The sequence below is a fragment of the Chelon labrosus genome (genome assembly GCF_963514085.1).
Source record: "Chelon labrosus genome assembly, chromosome: 3".
Taxonomy (NCBI): Eukaryota; Metazoa; Chordata; class Actinopteri; order Mugiliformes; family Mugilidae; genus Chelon; species Chelon labrosus.
The window spans coordinates 6,192,537-6,215,455 of record NC_140339.1 but is presented as its reverse complement, the minus strand read 5'-3'; the positions used below and the strand labels follow the sequence as shown (position 1 = coordinate 6,215,455).

The 22,919-nt window shown below is 44.0% G+C and overlaps 1 protein-coding gene across 1 annotated transcript in view; it reads right to left on the bottom strand.

The window, feature by feature from the left end:
- Window positions 1-2,403: 2,403 nt before the first annotated feature.
- Window positions 2,404-22,919, bottom strand: part of pcdh17 (protocadherin 17) — a gene marked incomplete at both ends in the record, with an annotated part of 56,999 nt that continues 36,483 nt past the window's right edge. Inside the window, one exon of the mRNA XM_084541876.1 lies at window positions 2,404-3,101. Coding sequence (XP_084398002.1) covers window positions 2,404-3,101 — 698 coding nt within the window. The remainder of the gene's footprint in view (window positions 3,102-22,919) is intronic.

Here is a 22,919-nt window from a genome sequence, read left to right as displayed (position 1 = left end):
TGTGGTCACATTTTTCCAAAACACGTCTAGTCTAGCAGCCTACTGTTCTGCGTATTTTACCGTCAGAGATTATTAGAAAAAAGCGTCTCTCGCTGTTTTTTCAGAGAGTGGCCGAAATGTGCCAGAATTTTCAAAAATAAATGTCTGTATAATTATTATTATTTTTTTTTTAAGAAAGCCTGAATGTGAAGAAACCTGGTCATTATAAACCACGCACCTAAACAGCTAAGACATCAAATCCGAAGTGACTTCAGATAGAATTTCAGATGTCAAGTTTCTCTGCAAAGGATGAGAGTTCTAACATGTATTGAGAAGGAGTACATACATAAACAACACAGACTGCTGAGAAAGAACCTATTTTGGTCCTTTATAGAAAATGCACATTCTGGTGGACCAGGGCTTTATAAGCAGTCACAAGCTCCACAGATACAACAAGCTCTCTGCAGAGACGGTAAGGCAGTTTTATGATCACCAAGGAAACCACTCCACTTTCCATATGGCAGGTTTCTTTTTTGGAAAGAAAGTAAAAACTTAATGAACACAAAATACCGCGTACTAGTTATTGTTAAAGAAAATAGCTGCCCTGTAAAAATCTGCTCAGTAAAAATATTCAGACGGCTATCTTGTGGTTGTTGCTTTTTGTTGTTGGTTTGAATTGTATTCTAGATCAGCTGGCTCATTAAGCTTTCAACAGTTATTGTATGTGATCCAGCTGGATCTCAGGGTAAAAAGAGGCGACATCTCAAAAGCACTGAAGCCAGCCTGCAAAGATGCAGAATAGAGATGAAAAAGAAAGAAAGAAAAAGAAAAACACCAACAAAAAAACCCAAACTAAAGCAAACTCACAGAGTTCGACAGCTACTAAGGCAACTTTTGCCAAATACAATATAAGCCCATGTATATTGCAACACAACTATATATTAATTTAATAAAATACACAATATAGCTTTTGTACACATAACAATTTGGCTCAAATGCACAGAAATTGCAGTAAAATCAATAAAAAATATGTCAATTTTTTTGATGTAAACACATCTAAATCGGTTACATTTACACATATAATGATATTATGTATAGTGATAATGTGAAGGGACATTTTCTTGTTCATTTATATATTTGGATAATTGTCTCCGAAACAATGGCAGTGTCCTTTTGCAGTTCTTTGAGTTAATTGCCCTCCGCTCTTGACCTTTTAACTCCAGGACACGTTTTTGTTGAGATTCCTCATTTCTTCTTCTTCTTCTTTTTTTTTTTTTTCTTAAAAAATGTATAAATATTTTGTTAATATTTGGACACTATACATGGATTCATACATACAGTCATCTATATGATCATATAGATATTATCTTTTCACAGTTGAGGAAAAATGTCCCTTTTTATACAACTTGTGATTGCCTTAAGGCAGAGTCACACACATGATAATTCACTGTACACAAGGGACTGAAAGCTGATGATGTACATGTATAAGACAATTCCACAGATGGACAATTGTGTTTAAGCGTTTCTGTGTGTGCGTGCGTGTGTGTGTGGCGGGACATCAGTGCATGTGAGCGCATGTTTTTCGGCGAAAAAGCGTAGTGCACGTGTGTAAAATTGGTGCGTGCGACTACACCGGTCAGCAACATGGACATTTAAATAGAGGTGTGAGACAGACACAGCTTACACATGTAGCTACAAATGACGGGTGAAACATGGTTACACTGTTAATAAATCTCCTTCAGTGGCGCGTTTAAGCTGCTCCGGCGACAAGTCCTCCACGAACCCCCTGATTGACCAATCTCTTCGCGTTCAGATCCACCACAAGTTAAACACCTATATTAAATTCAAAAAAAGATAAAGTTCTTTTGTGTCTTTCGCTGTCCCAAGCGGATTCAAATTCGTTCCTCCGTTTCGATTGTCATGTCTGACCATAAATAGTCCCTTTTTCCATTCAGTTTCTTGGTTCCGTCACACATAACAAAAAAAATCCCCCCTACACACAATTTAGATATGTAGGATTTCACGAGAGACCATGAACAAACACACTTATGAGCTGGTGGGCACTTAGATAATAGCTTGCGAGGTGCCAGAGGCGTAAACCTCTGCAATTTGCTTAAGAATCCAAAACGAAAAGAGTTTATAAATTCAGCAGAATTCGGATGTCTGTTATCCAGTTCCTTTTTTGTGGGTAGGGATCTCGGCATCAGAACCGGTGCCAAACGACTGACATAATAAATGTTCGTCTGTCCAGTGTCGGTACTTTTCTACAACAAATGCAGTGAAAAAACAAGCTCCTTCCATAAGAGCTATTTATCCTTTTCAATTTCGTTTTGGTGACAGTTTTGGCGTGAGAGTTTTTGGAATAGCATCCTACTCCTCTTCTCTCTCTACCGTCCGACTCCTTGTTTGTCGCGTTCCTTTGTGTCACTTCCTGAGTGTGCCGGTGGCCTCACTTCCTCTGCAGTCCTGCAATAGTTTGTCGATGTCTCTCACCACCTGGTCAGCGTCCATTCCGTCACGGTTCCCGTCTGGCTCCACCTGCTCCAGGACGCACTCCATTTCGCCTGTTGCCTCTTGGCTGATCCTGGAGCGGGCCTCTGCGAGCACTTTGGCCACCGGGTCTGAGGAAGGCATGGATGGGTAGAGCCCCTGGTCCCTGGTTTGTTTGGTCGGTGACAGGTACTGACCGTCAGGAGGCCCGTAGTGGCCGGAGCAGGAGGCGGCAGGGGGTTTGCCTTCAGCCCCGTCAGCTGGGCTTTTGACCGCGGAGCAGGGGGACATGGTGGAGCAGCCCTTGGTGGGACTGCTGGAGGCCGAGGGCACCTCCTGAAGCAGCGGGCTGAGGGCGCGTTTCGCTTTCAGGTAGGGCTTGACGTTGGCAACCAGGATGGTGTGGTCACGCCTCTCTTTGCCGAAAGTACAGAACGTTTTCTTGCCATTGGGATTGACGGTCTCGTACGTCTCCGTCTCGGGCAGAGTCTCCATCCCCGCCGGCACGAACATATTGTTGCGGTAGTCAACACCCTCAGCCTGGTTTCCTCCGGCAGGGAACTGGGGCATCCAGCAGCGGTCAGAATGACCCAGTACTCTGCACTCCTCCGTGCAATTCACACAATCCTCATCTGCGGACAGAAAGAAAAGGAAAGGGGTGGATGGAAAAGAAAATGATATTCGAGTCAGTAGTGTGCAGAGAACAGAGTGAAACCACACAGCGAGAGGCTAATAGAATCATACTGCTATTATAAAGCTGAACTGAACTAAACAAGAAATCGGTGTCTCAAGTCAGGGAAGAGGAGTCGAGCCTAATGTAAAGACTGAAAATAGGAAAGGGTCCTTTAAGGTTGTCCCATTCTAAATACATAAAAAACACATGCACACATACATATACAGCTTTCCAAGGGGACTGGGGGACACCTGCTAGCATTTTCCAAAGCTCTGATCAAGGGGATGGCAGAGCATAAAGAAAGGATGGGGAGGGAGCGAGAGAAAAACAACAACAGTTGAGGTTTGGCAAAGGCATAGTGCCGTTATCATAAATTCATGTCAGTGGGCTTTGAAGCCCTCCCTAGACAGAGAGGCTATGCCAAATGGCTTGTGCTTCTTCCCTGTGTGTCTGTGCCTGTTTATTTGTGTGCTCCTTGTTCTTGCTGTTCGTGTGTGCGTGCGCACGTGTGCACAAGTGTGAGTGCGTCTTCCCCCTCTTTCATCTCTATTCAGAAGGATGCACACTCTGGCTGATTATGGGAGTGTTCATGCCTGTGTCAAACACATCCAGAACTCGGTTAAAAAAAATAAATAAATAAAAACAATAATAATAAAATAAAAACCGAGGTGCTTTTTTTTTTTTTTCTTTCTGTCCTCTAGGGTGTGAAATGAAAATAGTGGGGGGAAGAAAAAAAAAAAAGCGGAGCATCTGTTGTCCCACAAATGGAATTTTTCCATTGGCTGGTTGGGATGAAATCAAGAGAACACACACAGAAAGACATCTCTCAACAGTTGTGACAATGTGAATTAGATTAGTACATCTAGTTTCTTGTTCCTCATCCACGCATCTCCCAGTGAATTATACTGAAAGCGCTCCGTTATGACAGACTGACTTAAAAAAAATACATATTAAAGCCCACATTTGTTTTGCATGTCTAACACTGATGATGCATCTAATCATTCTGCTAGCTGAAGAAGTGCAAAATTAACATTGCACAGGTTAGATAACGGTAAGAATGCTATAAAGCACAGGTGCGTTTACTGAAGCCCTCCAGTTAAAACACAAGCTTGCGCGGACTCCAGCTAATTTGCATGCAGGCTTAGAGATACTGTACGTGACGCATCTCTGCCTGTTTGCAGAAGCAAGCGCCGCGCTTCTTATTTCTGATTGTAATGCAACGCCGAGCCAGCTCTCTTTGTCGAGAGGAATAAGGCCGTCCTATTCGCAGGAGATCTAATTTTTATAGCTCAGTTCAAGTGACAGACAGCGATGTGGACTAAAAGTCGCAGTCATACTTGCTTATTACACCTCTCCTGCTGAATGTTAATGATTTAAACCTCGAGTCCCCCTGATGGCTCGTCATCCTCGCATAATGAGCGTGCAACCAAAGAACATTTTATATCAGCGTAATTTATGTTCCTGTGACAAGCTTGTTGTGGTTTGAACTCTGGAACCTAAATTAGTAGGTGGAATCTTGAATAATTGGTTAACACAGGCGTCAAAACTTTTTTTTTTTCCTTGAGTTTTGTTTGAAAGGCAATCTTTAGGGAGCAAGAGGCAAATTAGAGCATCATTTTAACTATTATCCTCTACCTAATGTGAGAAGACAACAACATTGCTCTTAGAAGCTGTAAGGCTAGCGCAATTCCATTATGCAATGCATGAACCTCCAGAGCATGCGGAGAGTGCTGCTTTAAAGACCGCAAACTTAGGCCTAATATGATCTTTCGTTGATGCGAATGAGCGGGCAGAGTGGATGTGCTTGAGTGCACTTGGCTAGGCTGTCTTTGCTGTGTTGCGGGTCAGCAGCCTAGATTCCCGAGAGACTGCCCTCCTAAGCTGTAGAGATGAGCTTAACACTTCACAAATGTTTGAAGAAGCCAAACAGCGCCGGCAAGGAGAGCCTGACATTTCCCATGTCGAGGCAGTCATCTGAAGAGGAAATAAGGTGAGCCGGAAAGCAGAGGCCAGACCAGTATGAGGTGGACTGCGTTTGGATAGCGTGGGGGTGAGTAAATGCGTATGCACACACTCAGATGCATATGTACATGTGTGTGTGTGTTTGTGTGCCATTTGTAAAAAAAAAAGTGATTTGAGTAAGAAAATATAAAGGTGTAAAAGCACAAAAGTCGATGATTGGGTCGGAAAAAAATCTCAAAGCTGAATACGCTTTCCAAAAATAACACGCCACCACCAAGATATAATATGCACCTATCAGGCATAACATTATGACCACCTTCCTAATATTGTGCGGGTCTCCCTTGTGCCTCCAAAACAGTTGTGACTCATCACAGAATGGACATGGGCCTTCTGAGGGTGTCCTGTGGTGTCCGGCAACAGGATGTTGTTAGTGGGAGGGGGGCTTTGAGGGGAGGGGCCTCTATGGATCATCCCACAGATACATGATCAGTTTGGGATCAGGTGAAGTTGGAGGCCAGGTCAACACCTTGTGCTGTTCTTCATGTTTTTTTTTGAGCTGTTAGCAAAAACGTTTTTGTGTGTGTGTGCCTGTGTCAGGCTGCATCCTGCTGGGGATGTCTGCCGCCATCAAGGAGTGTCATTGCTATGGGGTGGGGGGTGGCTGGTCTGGTCTAGGTGGGTGCTACATGTCTAAGTAAAATCCACTGGAAGGTCCAAACCCAGCAGAACACTGAATTGTCACATGATGCTCAATGTTATTTACTTCTCCTGTCAGTGGTCATAATGTTATGCCTGATCAGTGTATAATCCTACATGTAACCAGGCTTACCAGTTGACAACCGCTGCCTTTCACACAACCCGTCTGCATGCATTTCAGGCACAAATAATTAACTTGGCCCCTACCACGTCTTCATGCTCTCTGAGGTGATTGTCCATTCACTGTGTGCATATTAAAGCATAAATAATCCATGCAGACATATTGCCTTCTATTTAGTTGGAGGAAACCTCCGATAGATTATTCATGTCTCAGTTGCACGTTCAACCTTGAGGCGTTCTCTACATATCTTTGGCTAACAATATGACATATGAGAGCAGGGGTGACATTCATCTCTCTCTTTCTCTCTCTCCCTCTTCTCTCGGTGTTTCTTCACCGTGGCTACACCGGCTCTCTGGGATGAGCACTAGATGCCACCACCAAGGACACATTTGCCTGTGATGATTTGGCTAGCAGGTGCGCGCTCGGTTCTCCAGTTTCCCTTTCAGCACGGCGTTTGGTCCGAGATAAATTACACCGATAGACACACTGAAACAAGCGGTCATTTGTCACAGAGCTGTGATGAAACAGACTGATAATCTGGGCAATTTACTATTTCTTAATACAAAAGGCATCATTCAAGATTAGCATTTTACCTCCATTATTTGTCAATGACTTTCGTGTTAATGTCTATCACTTCACAGTACCTTTCTAATATGCTAATATTTGCTTTCTATTCGAAATATTTGTTATACGATCAAAACATCAGGATAGATTCAGTCTGTGTTCACACCATGCACAGAGATTTGTTTTGATCTTCCGGTGTTTGTTCATTTTTTTTCAAGAGCGAAATACCGAGCACTGATAATGGAAGTGTCCTTAAACTTCATCTCTCATTCAAGCCTGGAAAAGGACCCTACGTCTTACAGACACAGCTGCTGTGAACCGAATGCGAACAAAGGAAAAAGACAGGAGATGACGCAAGCATATGCAGCAAAGGTTTCAGATTAGTCAGTGTATAGCATGAACAATACATCTTAGATCTGCATCAGAAAGAAGAGGAGGCTCAGACTCAGACTCAAGGAAAGTGTCTGGAGCTCTGATCAAACTGCCCGATCTGTAACTAAGGCACAGTTGATGTTTGTATCTCTGCAGCCCTATCGTAGACACTTGACCTCTGTTCCTCATTGAAATCAGATATTTATTACACCTCTATTGGCGACAAAAAATAAAAACTTTAATTAACTCCACACACTCTTTTGTACTTGTGGATGCTTTCTTAACAGCAAGCAGCTGGAGCTATCTTACTACCTCTGGCAGGGTTAATTGCCTTGCTTTAGGGCAGAATTTCAAGACCGCGTATGACTTAGATAGGACAGCTCTGTAGCTGCCTGTTATCTTTAATGCTAAGAGCACATGAAACAGATATAAAAGTAGCAAAGCGGCTCCCTGTAATCTCTGAGCAATAACAAAAGGACACAGGGTGTCAAAGAAACATTCACCGGTTCAGAAAGACCCCTCAGTGCTGCAACGACGCGAAAAGGAAGAAAACAAGCAAATGAGCCTGGTTCACGGTGTGATGTCTCAGCGTCTGATATTGCTGTCCCCTGTGACAGCTACCAGGGTGAGATAGGGTAAGTCTGAAAAACCAATTGAGTGCAAATAAAATTTGGTTGTGAATAATATGAGCAAATAATTTCAATGACAAATTCCGCTTAAAGGAAAATCTTAACTGCAATGATTGTCTAATGTATTAACAACAAGTATCACCCACTGGAATTGCAATATATACTACAGTACACAAATATGTTTGGATGTGACTAGTATGAGCTAATATACACCGATCAGGCATAACATTATGACCACCTTCCTAATATTGTTGTTGGGATCTGAACCTGGTGGTGCATAATCAGGTAACCACATGGCTGCGTTTGTCTTGGGAACAAAGGAGCCCTGGAAAAACCCCAGTATCCCACAATCCTCTAGGTGTGAAAACAGACTCAGCAGTTCACTGGCTGACAGTGGCATGTGACCTCTGAGGTCATCAGGTCATATAAAATGCGCTGTTTTGCCAGTGTTCTCTCTCTTACTCTCTTATTCTCTTACCTCTTCTCCTCCACTCCACACCTCCCCGGTGGAGACCCCCAGCTGCTAAGCTGCAGCTGGGCGCCAGGTAGTCTGCTAACAAAAAGCAACTACTTGCAGGCCTGTTCTCCATACAGCAGCGAAGCGAGTTCCTGCTGAGGAATCTACACCAGCTCTTTAGCCAACAAACCAAAGGTTTTGCAGGCTAAACTCTCAAAGGACAGGAGCCACACGGCTAGTTGGCACCGAGCTGCTAACCAAACACAGCAAGGACTACAACTTTTCCCGGTTTGGCTTTCCATCAGGAACTGCCAGCTAAAGGAGCAACAAATGGTGCCCCGTGTGAGGCAGAGTACTGTTGGCAATTATTCATAATTGTGCAATATTAATTTCAGCATAATTTTGGCCAAAGCCAAAAATATTTTTGAACAACTTTTAGACTTGCCAGAAGTCTTAACGTTCAATCCCACTAGTCTACCACAGGAGTAGATGTCCAGTTGTACTTACAAACAGGTGCAGTGTGGTGATAATTTATGAAATTCATAAATTGATAAATTATTAATAATGCGTTATTAATAACTACCGTTTTCAGTCCCATTGTGGTACATTAAGAGTTGCTTTTGCTGCTAGCTTATTCAAGTTGAACCTACTTTTCTCAATCGTAAGAATTTCTGCATTCGAATACCACGTATTCATGCAATCCAGCCAAGCTGTTTCCTGTTAATTTAAGTGCTCCCCTGTTGAATTAAACCACAGCGTGCCACCGGCCCTGTGTGAAAGAACTTGTGCCAGCTGTTACTGCCATGCATTTCAGCCTAAGTAAGATAATGAGTCTGAGATAGAGCCACAGTGTGCTACCAGCCCTGTGAAATATAAGTTATATACTTAGCTGCTACAACACGTGTTCCAGCCCAAGTTAACTTTAAGAATCACGTCTCTAACTGTTACTGCCCTGCATTTCAGTTATTGCATTTTGAGTTTTGGTGAGTAAATTTGCATTTACTGTGTTACCAAATTTGTTGTGCCCACTAGAGCCAGTAGATGGTGCCATAGCTACCTTTCTAGCCTCTCTCTTAGAAGCTACATAGCTACTTAGCATAGCATTGCTAACCCCATTGCTTTGTTGTTGTTTTTGACACCTTACCTCTATCCCACGTAACAATGGAGAACCCCTGTGTAGAGCAATTCATTTCTTCCCTTGCACAGAGCCTAAACCCAGGCTACCCTGAATTCATTAACAAGTTGAATTTCAGTGAGTGCAGGGATGAGATAGATTCTCTGCTGAAGGACAGGTGTGATGCACAGACTGCATCCAAGGGCCCATTGTTAAGATGTTTGCTTCTGAACTTCCACAGGCAATCCAGCCTTGCCTATCAGAGCAAAGCAGCCTTAGAAAAGGAGGTAGAGTCCCTTAAAGCGCAAACGGCTTGTCTCCTCCATGAGGTACAAATGGCCAATAAGAAAGCTATGCGCTACTTAGCAGACCTGCACTCAGCAGAGTCAGATCTTTGTGCACACAAAGAGGAATTGTTAAGGCTTAAATCAGGTTGTCTTTCCCCACCACAGTCAATAAGCCAATGTGATTCTGGTTATTCCGATTCACACTCCTCCTGTAGTGAAAGGTTAACGTCCCCTACAGTTAGGAAATGGGAACAATTTCCAGCTGACCCTAAGTTCCTGGGAATGGAGTCAGGTCCTCAACATCCTCTGAGAGACCGAGGTAACAATTACCTGACGTCCCATCTCTCTGATATAGACTGTGAAGAGATGTGTAGTTTATCCTCCAGAAGATATTCTGCCCAATCTTCTTGTCAGCCTATGATGTATGACACTCCCGTCCGTGCCCATCTCTCCGAAAGGGGGACTACAACACCACAGGTTTGCCCAGCCCCCGCCTTTCCACCAGAGATAACTGTTGCACGTGACGCACCTGCCTGGACACCACAGTGTCCCCGCTTTAAAGTGCTTGAGTTCCTTGCCAAGGACATTGAACATTTTGATCCAGACAGCTGTGATCATAACGTTGACAATTACGTTAGGGATTTAGACCACGCCCTAATTGATTTGCCCCATGCAACCCAAAGGGAGAAGATTAAACTTGTATGGAAAACAAGCTCTAAAGCTGTCCATAAGTTTATCCAGTCACAACCTCCCTCAGTCAGAGATGACTACACAGAGCTCCGTCAAGCACTACTAGAAGAATTCTCTTCTACTGCTGATGAGATTGACTCAATGGTTGCAGCCCTCCAAATTAAACATACCCGTCATGAGCATCCTAGAGATTATTACAAACGTTTGAGACATGTGTACTTTCAGGGCAAGAATGCACCAGGCTTAGAAGAGAACTCCACCTTCAAGTCTGTATTCTTGCAGAACCTGCACCCATGTGTACGCACTCACGTTGTACTCATGACACGCCAAGGTGACCCCTCGATGCAGGACATCAGGAAGATGACACAGGTGGCTTGGGAAACTGTTGTCACTTCCAAAACAAGAGGGAAGACTGTTGAGCCCTCCAGCTCAACCACCAAGGCATCATCCCAATCTACCACCTTAAAACATCACCCTCACAACAGACCAAAGGGGGGTGATAAAGGGCCACACAGGGACACTGAGCGTAGCCGCCATGTCCGCCAGCTTCCCAGAGATAGGCATTCACACAGTCGGAGCTGTAGAAAGCCTTAAGATGTTTTTTTTTTAGTTGTTCCTAAACCCTTTCTGTGTGCCTGTGTCAGGCTGCATCCTGCTGGGGATGCTGTTGCCATCAAGGATTGTCATTGCTATGGGGTGGGGGTGCCTGGTCTGGTCTAGGTGGGTGCTACATGTCTAAGTAACATCCACATGAATGAATGTCTGGTCCAAAAGTTTCCCAGCCGAACACTGAATTGCCACAAGATGGTTAGTGTTATTCACGTCACCTGTCAGTGGTTTTAATGTTGTGCCTGATCGGTGTACGTTTCTTACCAATAAACAACCCAAACAAAACCTCTGACAGGGAGATTTAGAATTCATATATGAATACAGGACACAACGATGTTGCTTTCAGTCTGCCTTCGATCTCAAGGCGATGCAAAAGAAAAAAACACAACAAAGAAATGATACACACCCACACTGTAACAACTCTTGATATGATTTACAACCAAGAGTGTCCAGTGTAAAATGTCAAGATGGAAATGAGGCTGGAATGAGAAAAAAAAAGTAATAACCCAAAGAGGTCAGAAATAAATGCTGAAGGAAAAGAATCTTGAGAAGTTAAACACACTGGACTATTAAACTGTGTGTTAAGATGTCTTTTTGTGAGCACAGCATCAACCTCTCACATGCAGAGTTTTCTTTCTGCAGCCATCTTAGCATCGCGGCAACACAGAAAGTTTTTCTTCTACTGAGACAAAAAACTTTTACTAAATTAACACTTCATCAACGACGGCTGGGCCACAAGACATCACACGTTAAGTAGGAAAGGAAGAAGAACAGCACCGGCTATAACGCAGCAACTGGTCTCATCTTGTTTTCTTTTTCTCTCCTCTCACTCTTGATTTCATTTTTCAAACTTCAGGGTGGGAGCGTTCAGTGCGGTGCGTGAAGGGTGTGCACCTAAACCCGTGAGCGCAAAAGCGCGCTTGTGTATCAGTGTGTGTCGTAAAGCATGGTGTGATTTCCCTAAACAGCCTTTTCTCCCTCCAGACACCTGCCCCCCTGGCCCTACATGCCCATCCCTCCTCGCTTTATTACCCAGCCCTGTGATTAATGTCCCTCTGTCGCACACTGTGGCTCCCCGGGAGGGAGGGATGAACCAAGAGAGAGCTGTACTCACAGGCTGCCGCTAGCGACGTGGCGGCAGCAGCAGCAGCAGCAACCTGAACGCCGGACAAACGCATAAAAGTGTTCCTTAAGTTCAAAAACAAGGTAAAATGTTACACACATACATATAACAGTAGCTGTGAATCATTTGACCGTCACCTGCTTAGACACTAAACAGCAAAAGTAGAGCATCCGAGGTAAAGTATCCGATGAGACCAGGGAATGCTAATGTGTGCGTTTGTATCTGCGTTTCGAGGTTGTGTTGTTGTGAATATACCCCCAACCCACCCGAGGTGGACAGGAGGAATGGCAGCTGACGAATTGCGGAGAGCATCTGTGACGGACCATGACTGCACCTGTTCACCTGAGGGAGCTCACAGTGTGTGTCTGCGCGCGCGAGCACGAGCGTGCGTCATTCCGTTTTTTAATCTCCTCGCCTACTGCCGTCTAGCCCAGCTGATCCATGCAAACTCACTCCTCCCCCCGCTCCCCACCACCCCGCCCCGCGTACTCAGCCAATCAGGGTAGCTAAATATTTGCACTGCACAGATGAGAGAGTCTCCACTCCGACTGAGCCTAATGTTTAGTAAATATCTTGTGACTCCTCAGGTCGCTAGTCTACCACACAACAGCAGTTAAAGGATTTCAAACTTTGGGTATGTGCGCCACATAACTGGAGGACTGGTTTCTCTTGATGAAAATAAATAAATCAAAGAATATGGTGTTTATTTTTGAGGTAGATCTAAAATGACAAGTTATATTTAAAAAAATAAAAAAATAAAGTAAAGCTGTATTGTGAAACTCCTTGTTGCCTAATCTGGTGGGAATTTGGTTTGCTGTGACACAGATCCCAAAAAAAAAAAGAAGACTATTTCGCATTACTTCAGATAAAAACTTTCTTTCTCCTTACACAGCGTTGTTGTGGTGAGATCATTGCTCCAGTAAATTACTGCGACTGATACTGTTCCGATTCCAGAAGTAAAAGTCGGTTGCTCTCTCCAGTTGGCCGGTCTGTTTTGCCAACAACATTTCAGGAGGTTGCAACACAATAGTTTTTCCACGAAACTGCTGTTTTGGTGTTTTCATCACAGTTTGCTGCGGGACCTGCATTTTATGCTGGCCCACTGCACTGCAGGGGACCTATAAACAAAGGTAAATTGGGCCTGTGATGTGATTTAAAATGGTAAATCCAGAGTAGACTGCAGTTTTTTATTCCCCCTTCTTTTTCTTTTCTTTTTTTTAATGAAGCTCCTACTATTTATATTCCTGTTAATCCAACATTAATGGAATCAGAGCTCCCAATCAATATAATGTGAGGCATATATGATGAATTATTGGTTAGCAGACAATTATAAATTCTGCTTTCAGTTTAATCCTGTGTTGATGGAGTTGGTCTGGATTGTTCTGTGCAGTGGGTGGCCAAGCACGACGAGAGGGATACTTCTCTCCCGTGCGATGGATTTTATCTCAGTGGGAGGCAGGAGAATGCCGATGCATAGCAGGGAATTGCTTGGCGGGAGAGGCGGGGGAGCACCGGTGTCTGGCTGGCAATGCGGACACTGAATCAAGGACGCGCATCTCAGGATCAAACGCGTCCTCCCCTCAGGTGTTCCCTCACAAACTGCAGGCCTCGGCATCAGCTAATGCCTGGCTAAGTTGTTTAAAGAAGACCCCGAGGAGGAAGTGTTAATGCATGGGAGAGGGAAAGGAAGAGGAGGAGGAGGAGGAGGAGGAGGAGGGGGAGCATAAGCTCACATTCAAACATAAACAAACACACAAAGCCTGATCAATGAATAGCAAGCAGAGCGCTGTGCTGTGGGTGGCGAGAAGGTCCTGTGGGTTGTATAGATGAGGGGAATCTGGGCTGCCAGGTTGATCAAACAGCACTTTCCCTTTAGCAGTGAGGGCCCTAAAATGTAGGATGTGGTCCTTATAAATGCCCTAGCACAGTGGTTCTCAAATGGGGAGCCCCTGGGGGTACTTTAAGGCACTTCAAGGGGTACGGGAGATTTTAAAAATATATATATATTATAAATAACATCAATTTAAAATAGTTATTTAATAAATATTCCAAGTGTAATAGGCGGTTTATACTTCTGCATTAAGTTGACGCAGAGGCTACAGCGTCAATGCCTTCGCAGAGCCTTGCTGACGTGGCTGCTTCTCCATCTCCGCAATTTTCGAATTGATTGTTTTGGATGAATAAAGAATCGGTAACTGAGGAGGTTTGGAGATACAAACATTTGCATGACTCGTTTTCGCCGAGTCATTCGAGCGAGTTCAGTTGCCATTGTTGAAGGTGAAGCAGGAAGTGGAAAGTGAAGCAGGAAGTAGAAACAAAAATTAACCCGACACAGCGCCTATGTCCCGCAGAGGTATAAACTATTTTCAGTACGCTATTAACTTTCATTACCCTCGAAAACCTCCACGTCCCTCGTACCAGGATGGTTTCACCCGACCCGGCACGTGCCACGCGGCCAAAGGGCATCACCTGTCAATCGCCGCTGCCTCGAGAACTAAAACAACAGAGTCGTGGTTAAAGCGTAGCTAGCACATCTTCAGCACTATCTCAGGACAAAACACGCACGTCACGTTGGCAAGTCACCTGCGGAAAGCCTCCACGACATCAGCTGGAGGCCTCTTATGCGGCGTCTGCGATCGTAGCTAAAGCCAAGAAACCCTCCGCCGCTGTTGTGCTAGCTGAGGCCATGCTGGACAAAAATGCAGCGGAGAAATTAAAGACATTTGCCAGAGTTGATAAAATGGAAAAACTTAATCAGACACTTGTGTTACAGTGCTGTGTTTAACGTCTTTTTTGTTTTCCCAACCAAAAATGCTTTTCTCTGGTTAAGGGGTACTTCGCTGAAAAAAGTTTTCACAGAGAGTACATCACTGAAACAAGGTTGAGCACCACTGCCCTAGCTGGTTAGAAAAACAGCTGCCACATGTGAGTGCACTTGTGTGTATGTGTTTGCCTGTTCATGTCTGAGTGGAATGTGCACTTAGGCTTTTTCAGCGTAACCGTGTTTGGCAACCTCGTCTGGCATGCTAACCGTTTTTTTTTTTTTTTCTTCTCCCCTTTAACGAACATACTCAAATATGAGTACTTTTCTTTTGCTTTCATCGTATTTTCACTACATGTTTTACACTCGTCATTCACAGCTGAGCCGCGAGCTGTCTGTCTGCAATCATCTCCATTATCAAAGCCGCTTTCCACCAGCTTTAATTGTTAGTAAAGACCTTGAGACAACTGTGTGAAAAGAGCGGGGGAATGATATCCTCCGTTATCTGCTGATAATCAGGCTGAAAAAAAAAAAAAAAAAAAACCTCAACAGGGAGGTTCAACAGTCAGAACGGCCATGGGAACCTATCCAAGGTTAGAAAGTGCTGAGAACAGGCCAACGGGGCTTTATCAGCAACTGCAACTGTGACGTGTGACAACGTTCTCCCTTAGGTTCCCACTGCTGTGTCTGAGCGACATGTTCAGCCATGTTTTAAGTATAAATACCTCTCTATTGAGGGAGGAACAGAGAGGAGGAAAACAAACGGTTCGCTGTTCATCAGAGCAGCCAGAGCAGCACTCGATAAATATTGCAAGGTCAGTCGAGGAAGATCTTTGTTTCAGCCAATCGCAAAAACCCGAGCCTCCTTCCAACTTGTGACTTAGGACCTTGTGTAATTTACATTTCCTCTGGCTATAGATCGCTCCTCTTTCTTTCACCCTTTAAGTGTTTTAATGGTGAGGCAATTGGAAGTTGGAAGCCACAGGCAAGCTATTAGACAGGGATGCGAGAGGAACAACTCTTATTTCATTCCTGCTGTCATCGAGCTATTTATACCTACGTACCGAACAATTAACACGTCTCGCTAATGAGCTGCAAACCTGGATGTGCGTTAGATCTGTATACTATAAATTTTGCTGTAAAAGCTGAGCTAAAGTCCAAATTTAGCAACTATAGGCAACCTATAGAGTCTAAACCATAATAAAAATGATTCAGGCCCCTTTAAATGCATAAATATTGCAGATTATTTGTAAAAATATTGCTAGATTACTATTCCAAGTTAGAAATTAAAAAAATTACAACCACATCACCGACTACTTGCACGTAGATGGATTTTATTCCAGACGTTTTTTGTGTTAAAAGCATGTCGTTCATTGAAAATTAAATAGTTTAAAATTTAATTCGTCTCAAGCATCTTGCAAAATGCAGCATATTTAGTCTCCGTCTGACTCGGTTCTCTCGCTTTCTTTAATCCCACTGAGTGACATAACGGCGCTGCGATCAGGGTTCTGCGAGGGTCACACCATCTGTCGGCGGGACGATTCCTCGTTCTTCTCGTTACTGGGGATAGCTATTCACGACTCTGGCTGCATGTCTGGGCTCGTTATCGCCCTGAAGACTGAATATGGGACCAATCGGATGCCTCCTTGATAGCACCGTACAGAGGATAAGGATCGTCTGAAAAGACTAAAGAAATTGTGCCATAAATAAATTATGCTCGGCGTATTCACAGATGTGTAGGCCGACTCCAGCAAGTGAATTTAGCTAAAGCCGGGCAGAAACGTGAAGACGGAAAAACATATCTCTATTCACCCTCCAATAAACAAAGAGCCGTGATGTGCACGGTAACGCACAAAATCGAGGAAGACTGCGCGCATAAATACTGAACTGAACACCGAACATAAATTGATTAGGGCCGACAAAAGGAGTCTGCAGCGCGCAGCCTACTTTTAAAATGGGATTAGGTGGCGTTGTCTGAGGCAGACATGCTAGCGGGATGGAACAAAGAGAGACAGAAAATCACAGGTCAATAGCATCCCGCTACCTTTACCTGGAGAGAGACATGGAGGGTGGCACAAAGGGTGGCAAGGAGACAAGAAGAGGACTTATTAGAAGATGAGGCGAGAAGCGTGGTGAATCAGTGGCTAATCCTCCGTTTCCTCTAAGCCTGTGTAATTAGGACATGGGGGATTGCACCGTGACAGGGGATGCTTCTGGACCGCCTTGCTTTCCTTTGCCTCTCTCTTTTGTTTATTTCTTCCCCCTTTAGCCTGGGTTTATGGCAGTTTGTCATCTAAATATAGCGTGCTCGTGCGCGCCTCGTCTTTTTTTTTCCCTTTTCTTCCGTGTGCGCACATCGCAGCGTGCTCCCTCATAAGCAACACAAATAGCCACAGCATGCCTGCACCATGTTTTATTTCTCCTCACTACTACTTACTGTTTGCAGACGTGAGTGCACTCCTTTTTTTTTTTTTTTCCTTCTTTTCATTATTTTTATTTTGCCGCTTTGGTCGCCGCGTGACACTCTTAGATTGCATTTGCGGGAATGAAATGGACCGTTTTAGCCAAACAGCACTTCCTACACCGCATGCTAAACAAACAAACAAACAAACAAACACACCATGGTTGACGGGTGGCTTTGGCTGAAGAGCCTCGGGAGGAGAGTCCACAGTGTGGACCAAACATTATACCAGAGACGGGAAAGACTGATCAGCATCCTTCTGCCTGTTAATAGCCTTAATCTACTTCCTTTCCCCAGTAGACGGCAAGGAAAGTTGCCTTGGCCCATTTAGACAGACAGTGAGCACAAGGAATACAGTGAGAAGGAGAGAAAGAAAGAAAGAGAGAGAGGGGGGAGGGAGTTTAAAAAAAAATTAAGCCGAGAGAATCTATGACTCACTAGCTCATTACAGAAATCCTGTTTCTATCCAAGGAGAAAACAGGTTTAAAACACCCTATTAAAGAAAGAATGAAGGGAAACCTTTTGTTACTAATTCACACGAGGTCATCATTTGAAGTTTTATTTTATTTCATGCTACTTTTATGATGCCAGAATTGAGGTATCATTCCTTTCAATTGACTGAATTTAAAAAACGGGGGCACCGCGGCCCCGTCCCCATAGCCGGCCCGAGAACAACAAGGACGGCGGAAAGCGTGGAGGATTGCGGACGGCTCCTTCAGACAATCCATACAATAACAAGATCCATCAAACACACAATGCTGTCACATCTGCTGAATTAAATCACTTTCTTTTATTGTCTGCCTCTCTCTCAGTCTGCCTCTCGTTTTGCTTCTCTCTTTTGAACAAAAGGGATTTGAACAACTCAGGGTGTCATGGCTTTGTGCAAGTAATCATTCCCATGTGTGCTGCTTTAGCGGGATTAGGGAAAGTGCCTCTGATTCTCTGTCTCAACAGAACCATCACTGTATCACAACAGCACATGCAGTATACAGTAGAACGATATTGTCATTATAATTACATTAGGGTTCTGTGGTATCAAATGAACTTGAGGACTGTTTGGCTGAAAGAAGCTAAACTCTCTAAGATGAAAGTTGCAATGGAAAAAGTCCTCAAAATTCCACAAAAAAACAGGACGAAGGAATATTACGAGCATGTTTGACAGCTTGCTGCCACTTGCGATAGCTTCATCTTCGTGGCAAACGCAAACCAAACTCAGAGTAGACAAGGCAGGTAGGTGAATCCGACAATCTAGCCTAATTCAATCCAAGGAGGGGTGAAAAATGAATTGGTCGTGGCTGCCGCTGACTTGAGCAAACGTTTCAGACAGAAAATATCAGAAATGTAGGTGTTCACGGAACAAAATGCACATCTTAAATGATGCAGGAGTCAATGCAGAAAACTAATAAAACAAAAATAACTCTTAGTTCAAGATAGAAACCACAGATTTCAATTCTGCAGAATGGTGCGTACTTCTGCCATTTACGTTAACGGCATCTACCGCCGTGTAGTAGTACTGTGAATTTAAGCACGTACCTGATGAGGCAAGTCAGGCGTTCGCCAACAGCCTAATCTGACAGACAGACATGCCTGCTTACTAGTGTGTGCACAGTATTTTTTCATTTTTCTATCAGTCTGACTCACTACAGCACATTCAGTTTGACATATATACAGAAATATGCACTATTACATGGAACCTGGCTAAGAAAGGGGCATTTTAACCATGAAACGTGCCTCCAAACAGTTGTGACTCATCAGAGAATGGACATGGACCTTCTGAGGGTGTCCTGTGGTGAACTGGAACACAATGTTGTTAGTGGGGGTCTTTGGGTCCTATGGGTTGAGGGGAGGGGCCTCTGTGGATCATCCCACAGATACTTGATCAGTTTGGGATCTAGTGAATTTGGAGGCCAGGTCAGGGGATGGCTGCCAAGGCCAGTGTCATTGCTATGGGGTGGGGGTGCCTGGTCTGGTCTAGGTGGGTGCTACATGTCTAAGTAACATGAATGAATGCCAGGTCCAAAAGTTTCCCAGCAGAACACTGGATTGCCACAAGATGTTATTTACTTGTCCTGCCAGAGGTTTTAATGTTGTGGTTGATTGGTGTATATGAAATTCAAATGACATGCCTTTTTTATGATGTACCACTAGTAAATGGGATCAGCCCCAGCCTGACTTCCTGTTAAACAGTGCAGCTGCAGGTGTGATGGCACCACACCTGTAAAGCTACCTGCTGTGCACCACTTCATCCCCCATGCAGCACATGTACCAGTGAGACTAATATGTTCAATAAGGAAACTGTACACTTTAGTATGTAGGCATTTGATCAATTGTGCCAATGAACAGCAGTGTAACTCCCCTAAGGATATTGGCGGGTGTTGAACAGAGGCTAAGTGGAAAGGTGGAGAGAGGTAGGTTGAGTCGATGGTGTTGGCTTTCCCAGCCCCGGGGCCTAACACATTTAGAGAGCTAACTGACACACTTTGGATGTATTAGCCACAGTGAGCTCTGCCAACCTCCCCTCTATTTCTGCTGCACCAACTCCTCCTCCTATCGCCGTCTGTCTGTCACTGCCGTCTCCTCTCCATGCAGGAGTGTGTTTCAGCAACATTGCTTTAGCATTGATGTTCCCCGATGCCCCAGCCAAATTGGTGTTTGCTGTCTAGACACTGGTTGCTTGTGTCTCTGTATGGATAAATATACGCACGCACTAACACTCGCACTCATCTGTTTATAAGTATGATTAGATTAAAAGAAAACTGACGGAAATGCAATAACAGTCTATTAGTATACCCGCCAGGGGGGATAATCATTTCAAATAGAAATGCGTTTTCCATCTCACTATCTAATTTATACTTTCTTTGCCTCTCCATCTGATTCACTCCTGAGACGGGTGGGTTATGAGCGCGAGGCTTTAAAACAGGCTGGGTTCAAGTCCAGGCCAGTGCAATAAAGCACAAATAAGTAGAAATATATAGCAATAAATACTTTCGGAGTCTGCGCACGAGAAATAAAAACCCAAAGGCTAGAGGACCCCGACGATCTCTGACAAATGTATGCATTGAATTTGAAGGTGAGAAAAACAACTCCTCTCAGTCCACGTCGCCTCATTCTGCGTGGAGGTTTTAAGATTAGGGTCAAAGATTAGAAGGCTTACACAAGATAAGAATGGGATTAAAAGAGCTCAGAGATGTAAAATTACAGATCAGAGAACTGGGGGGAAACACACCTGAAATGCAAACAAAATAATAACACGGCAGCCGCCCGCGTTGCCGGACAGCATCCATCTGCTTCATGGGGGGAAAAAATAAAACAAAACAATGTATTCCTGACGAGAGAAAGGGAACTGAATATTATGGAAGCAGCCTCCAATATTCCGGAGAGGGATTCAGCACACATCAAAGGCTGCCTCTGCAGTAAGTCTGTTAGATTTGGGATTAATGGACTCCAGAGGGGCCTGGACACACACATGCAGGAACACACAATCACAAACACACACGCAAAATCCACCACCACCACCACCACCGCCGCCGCCGCCGCCGCCACCACAACTCTGCCTGATAAGATTCACAACCCCGGATAGCAAAGCACTGCAGTGCAGAGTGAGTGTCTGTCCTAGTAACACTCCACAGTAGGCTCTCTACTGCAGAACGATACTTTGTCACAACATACTATAAGTCAGCGAAGGCAGTTAGAAAACGTCTCTAGTAAATTCCGGACGAATACAGTTGCAGGTTTTTTCCGATCGCGTTTATTAGACTGTTTGGACAAGTTCTGTATTTTTATTTATTTATTTATTTTGCTTGTCAAATTACACATGCAAAGGCACACACACGCATGCCTGCACGCGTGCACACACAACCGTAAGTTGCCTCCGAGCTCCGATGAGTTCATGCAAATTACAAAACATGCAAATACGGGTGGCGAGGCTCAGCCGTCCTCTGATGCATTTTAAGGAAAACAACAAAACAGGGGGGGGGGGAGGAAACTCGCAATGAATCTATTTCGTTTAATCTGGGCAGACAGAAAGACAGCCTAATCCCAACTCCGACTGCCTTTCCACTCCAGTGCCCAGCCTCCACCCCCCCCCCCCCATTCTTCCACCCACCTCCTGCATCCCCGTGCCCTCTGGGCTAAAACCACAGGTGCAGGCAAATGCAAGCCACTGGGTGGAAAATGCTCGTTGACAGCATTCTGGTGTGTTTGCGATTGGTCAGTGAACAATGAGGGAGTTTCCCGAACCACTTGTCGTGCTGATGGAACAGCTGGACACCAACACCAGACACAGATCAGGGTGGGAGGAGACCATGCGGAACAACAGGGAGGTTAAGACTAAAATGAGATTCAGAAGAGCTTAAGCTCACTGTCATTTCACAAACTGTTTGTGATTTTCTTTCTCCTTCTTGGGGAACTCACAAAGCCCATAAAGTCACAGTTATTTACGAGAAAATCTATTTTGAGCATGTTTCACTCTGCAAGTGATTTTTATTTTTTTTTCTATAAGTCCATCCCGCCAAATTGTTGACTTGTTTTTTAACATTGGAACAAGAAAACATTTAATCCTCTTTGAAACAGTGCCTACAAATAAAAGGTGAAATACTCTTACTAGATTTACATAAAACAAAGTACAGCCCACATTTATCACACAGTCAGACCACAACACAGAATCATCAGATTAGGCGTTGGTGGCTGAAACGTCCTCAGAGAGTGACATCTTGGATCTGGTGTTCTCTTTGCTATTAAAGTGTATGTGGTGTTATCATGCAAAAAGCTAAAGAACTTTCCAAGGCTTTCATAAAAATATAAAAAAAAAAAAAAAAAAGATGTGGATGCCTCTGAGTCGGGCCAGACTTTTAAAAAAGATCTCTAAATTATTTAAAATAAATCATTCCTCTGTAAGGAAAATCATCTACAAGTTGCATAGATTTCAAACGACTGCCAATTCCAGTCCGGGCCCAAGAGATTCAGCTCCAGAGCAGACCGTGATGTAAAGAAAAGTCTCCAAAAGCTGCAGATTTCATCCGAGGACTGGTAGGCATGTCTTGCTATTGATGTGCCTATATTTGGAAAGAGATAGCACAAATTTGACCTGAAGTATCTGCATTAGAAGCAAAACTACAGCCAGTGCTAATAAAATATATGCACTGGTCGATAAGGCTGTCTGGTTGCAGCAACAGTGAACACACTGTAAAGGCAGTTTTTGAGAAATGTACCAAGTTGTGAAGTGTGGTGATGGGTTTGGTTTTGGGTTGCCTGCTTCAATTCTGCATCGTTGCAATTAGTAGATAATGTGAGGCTATCAGTTCACACGTTGACCCGGAAGAAGACCTCTCAACAGAATACTGATTTTAAGCGTAGTAGTTAATTCACAAAAGAACGTCTCAAAAAAAAAAAGAAGAAGAAGAAGAAATGGGAGGTTATCGGATGGCCTAATCAAAGTTGAGATCTGAATCCCATTATAATGGGTTTGAAAGAGGCAGTACAAGCAAGAAACCCTCACACTCATCTTGCAACGGAAGGAATTTTGCATTAAGAATGGTCGAAAACTTCAGCTTCTGAAGGCCTAGCGCGTACTCGCCCTCCCCCCCGGAACAATAGACCCATTGATGTTGATGTTTTTCAGGATTTCGCTTTAATCCGAGAGCGCGGCATTAAAGAGTATCAGATGTTAAATGTGTCATATGGCAGAACAGTCAACAATTCTCCTGTGATGTGGTTATTTTTTTTTAATGTTAATTTCTCCATACAGTGGGACTTGATGCGTTAATTAATGTGTGAGAAGGAGCGGTCACACTTTATCAGCACAAAGCTGAAAAAAAAAAAAAAAAAAAGGAAGGTGGTGGCAATCACCTGTTATTAGATACGTCTTGAATTCTGATGTGGTTGCCTGGATACAGCAACCACATCAGAAGAGAGTGTGCTTTCCATCAGCCT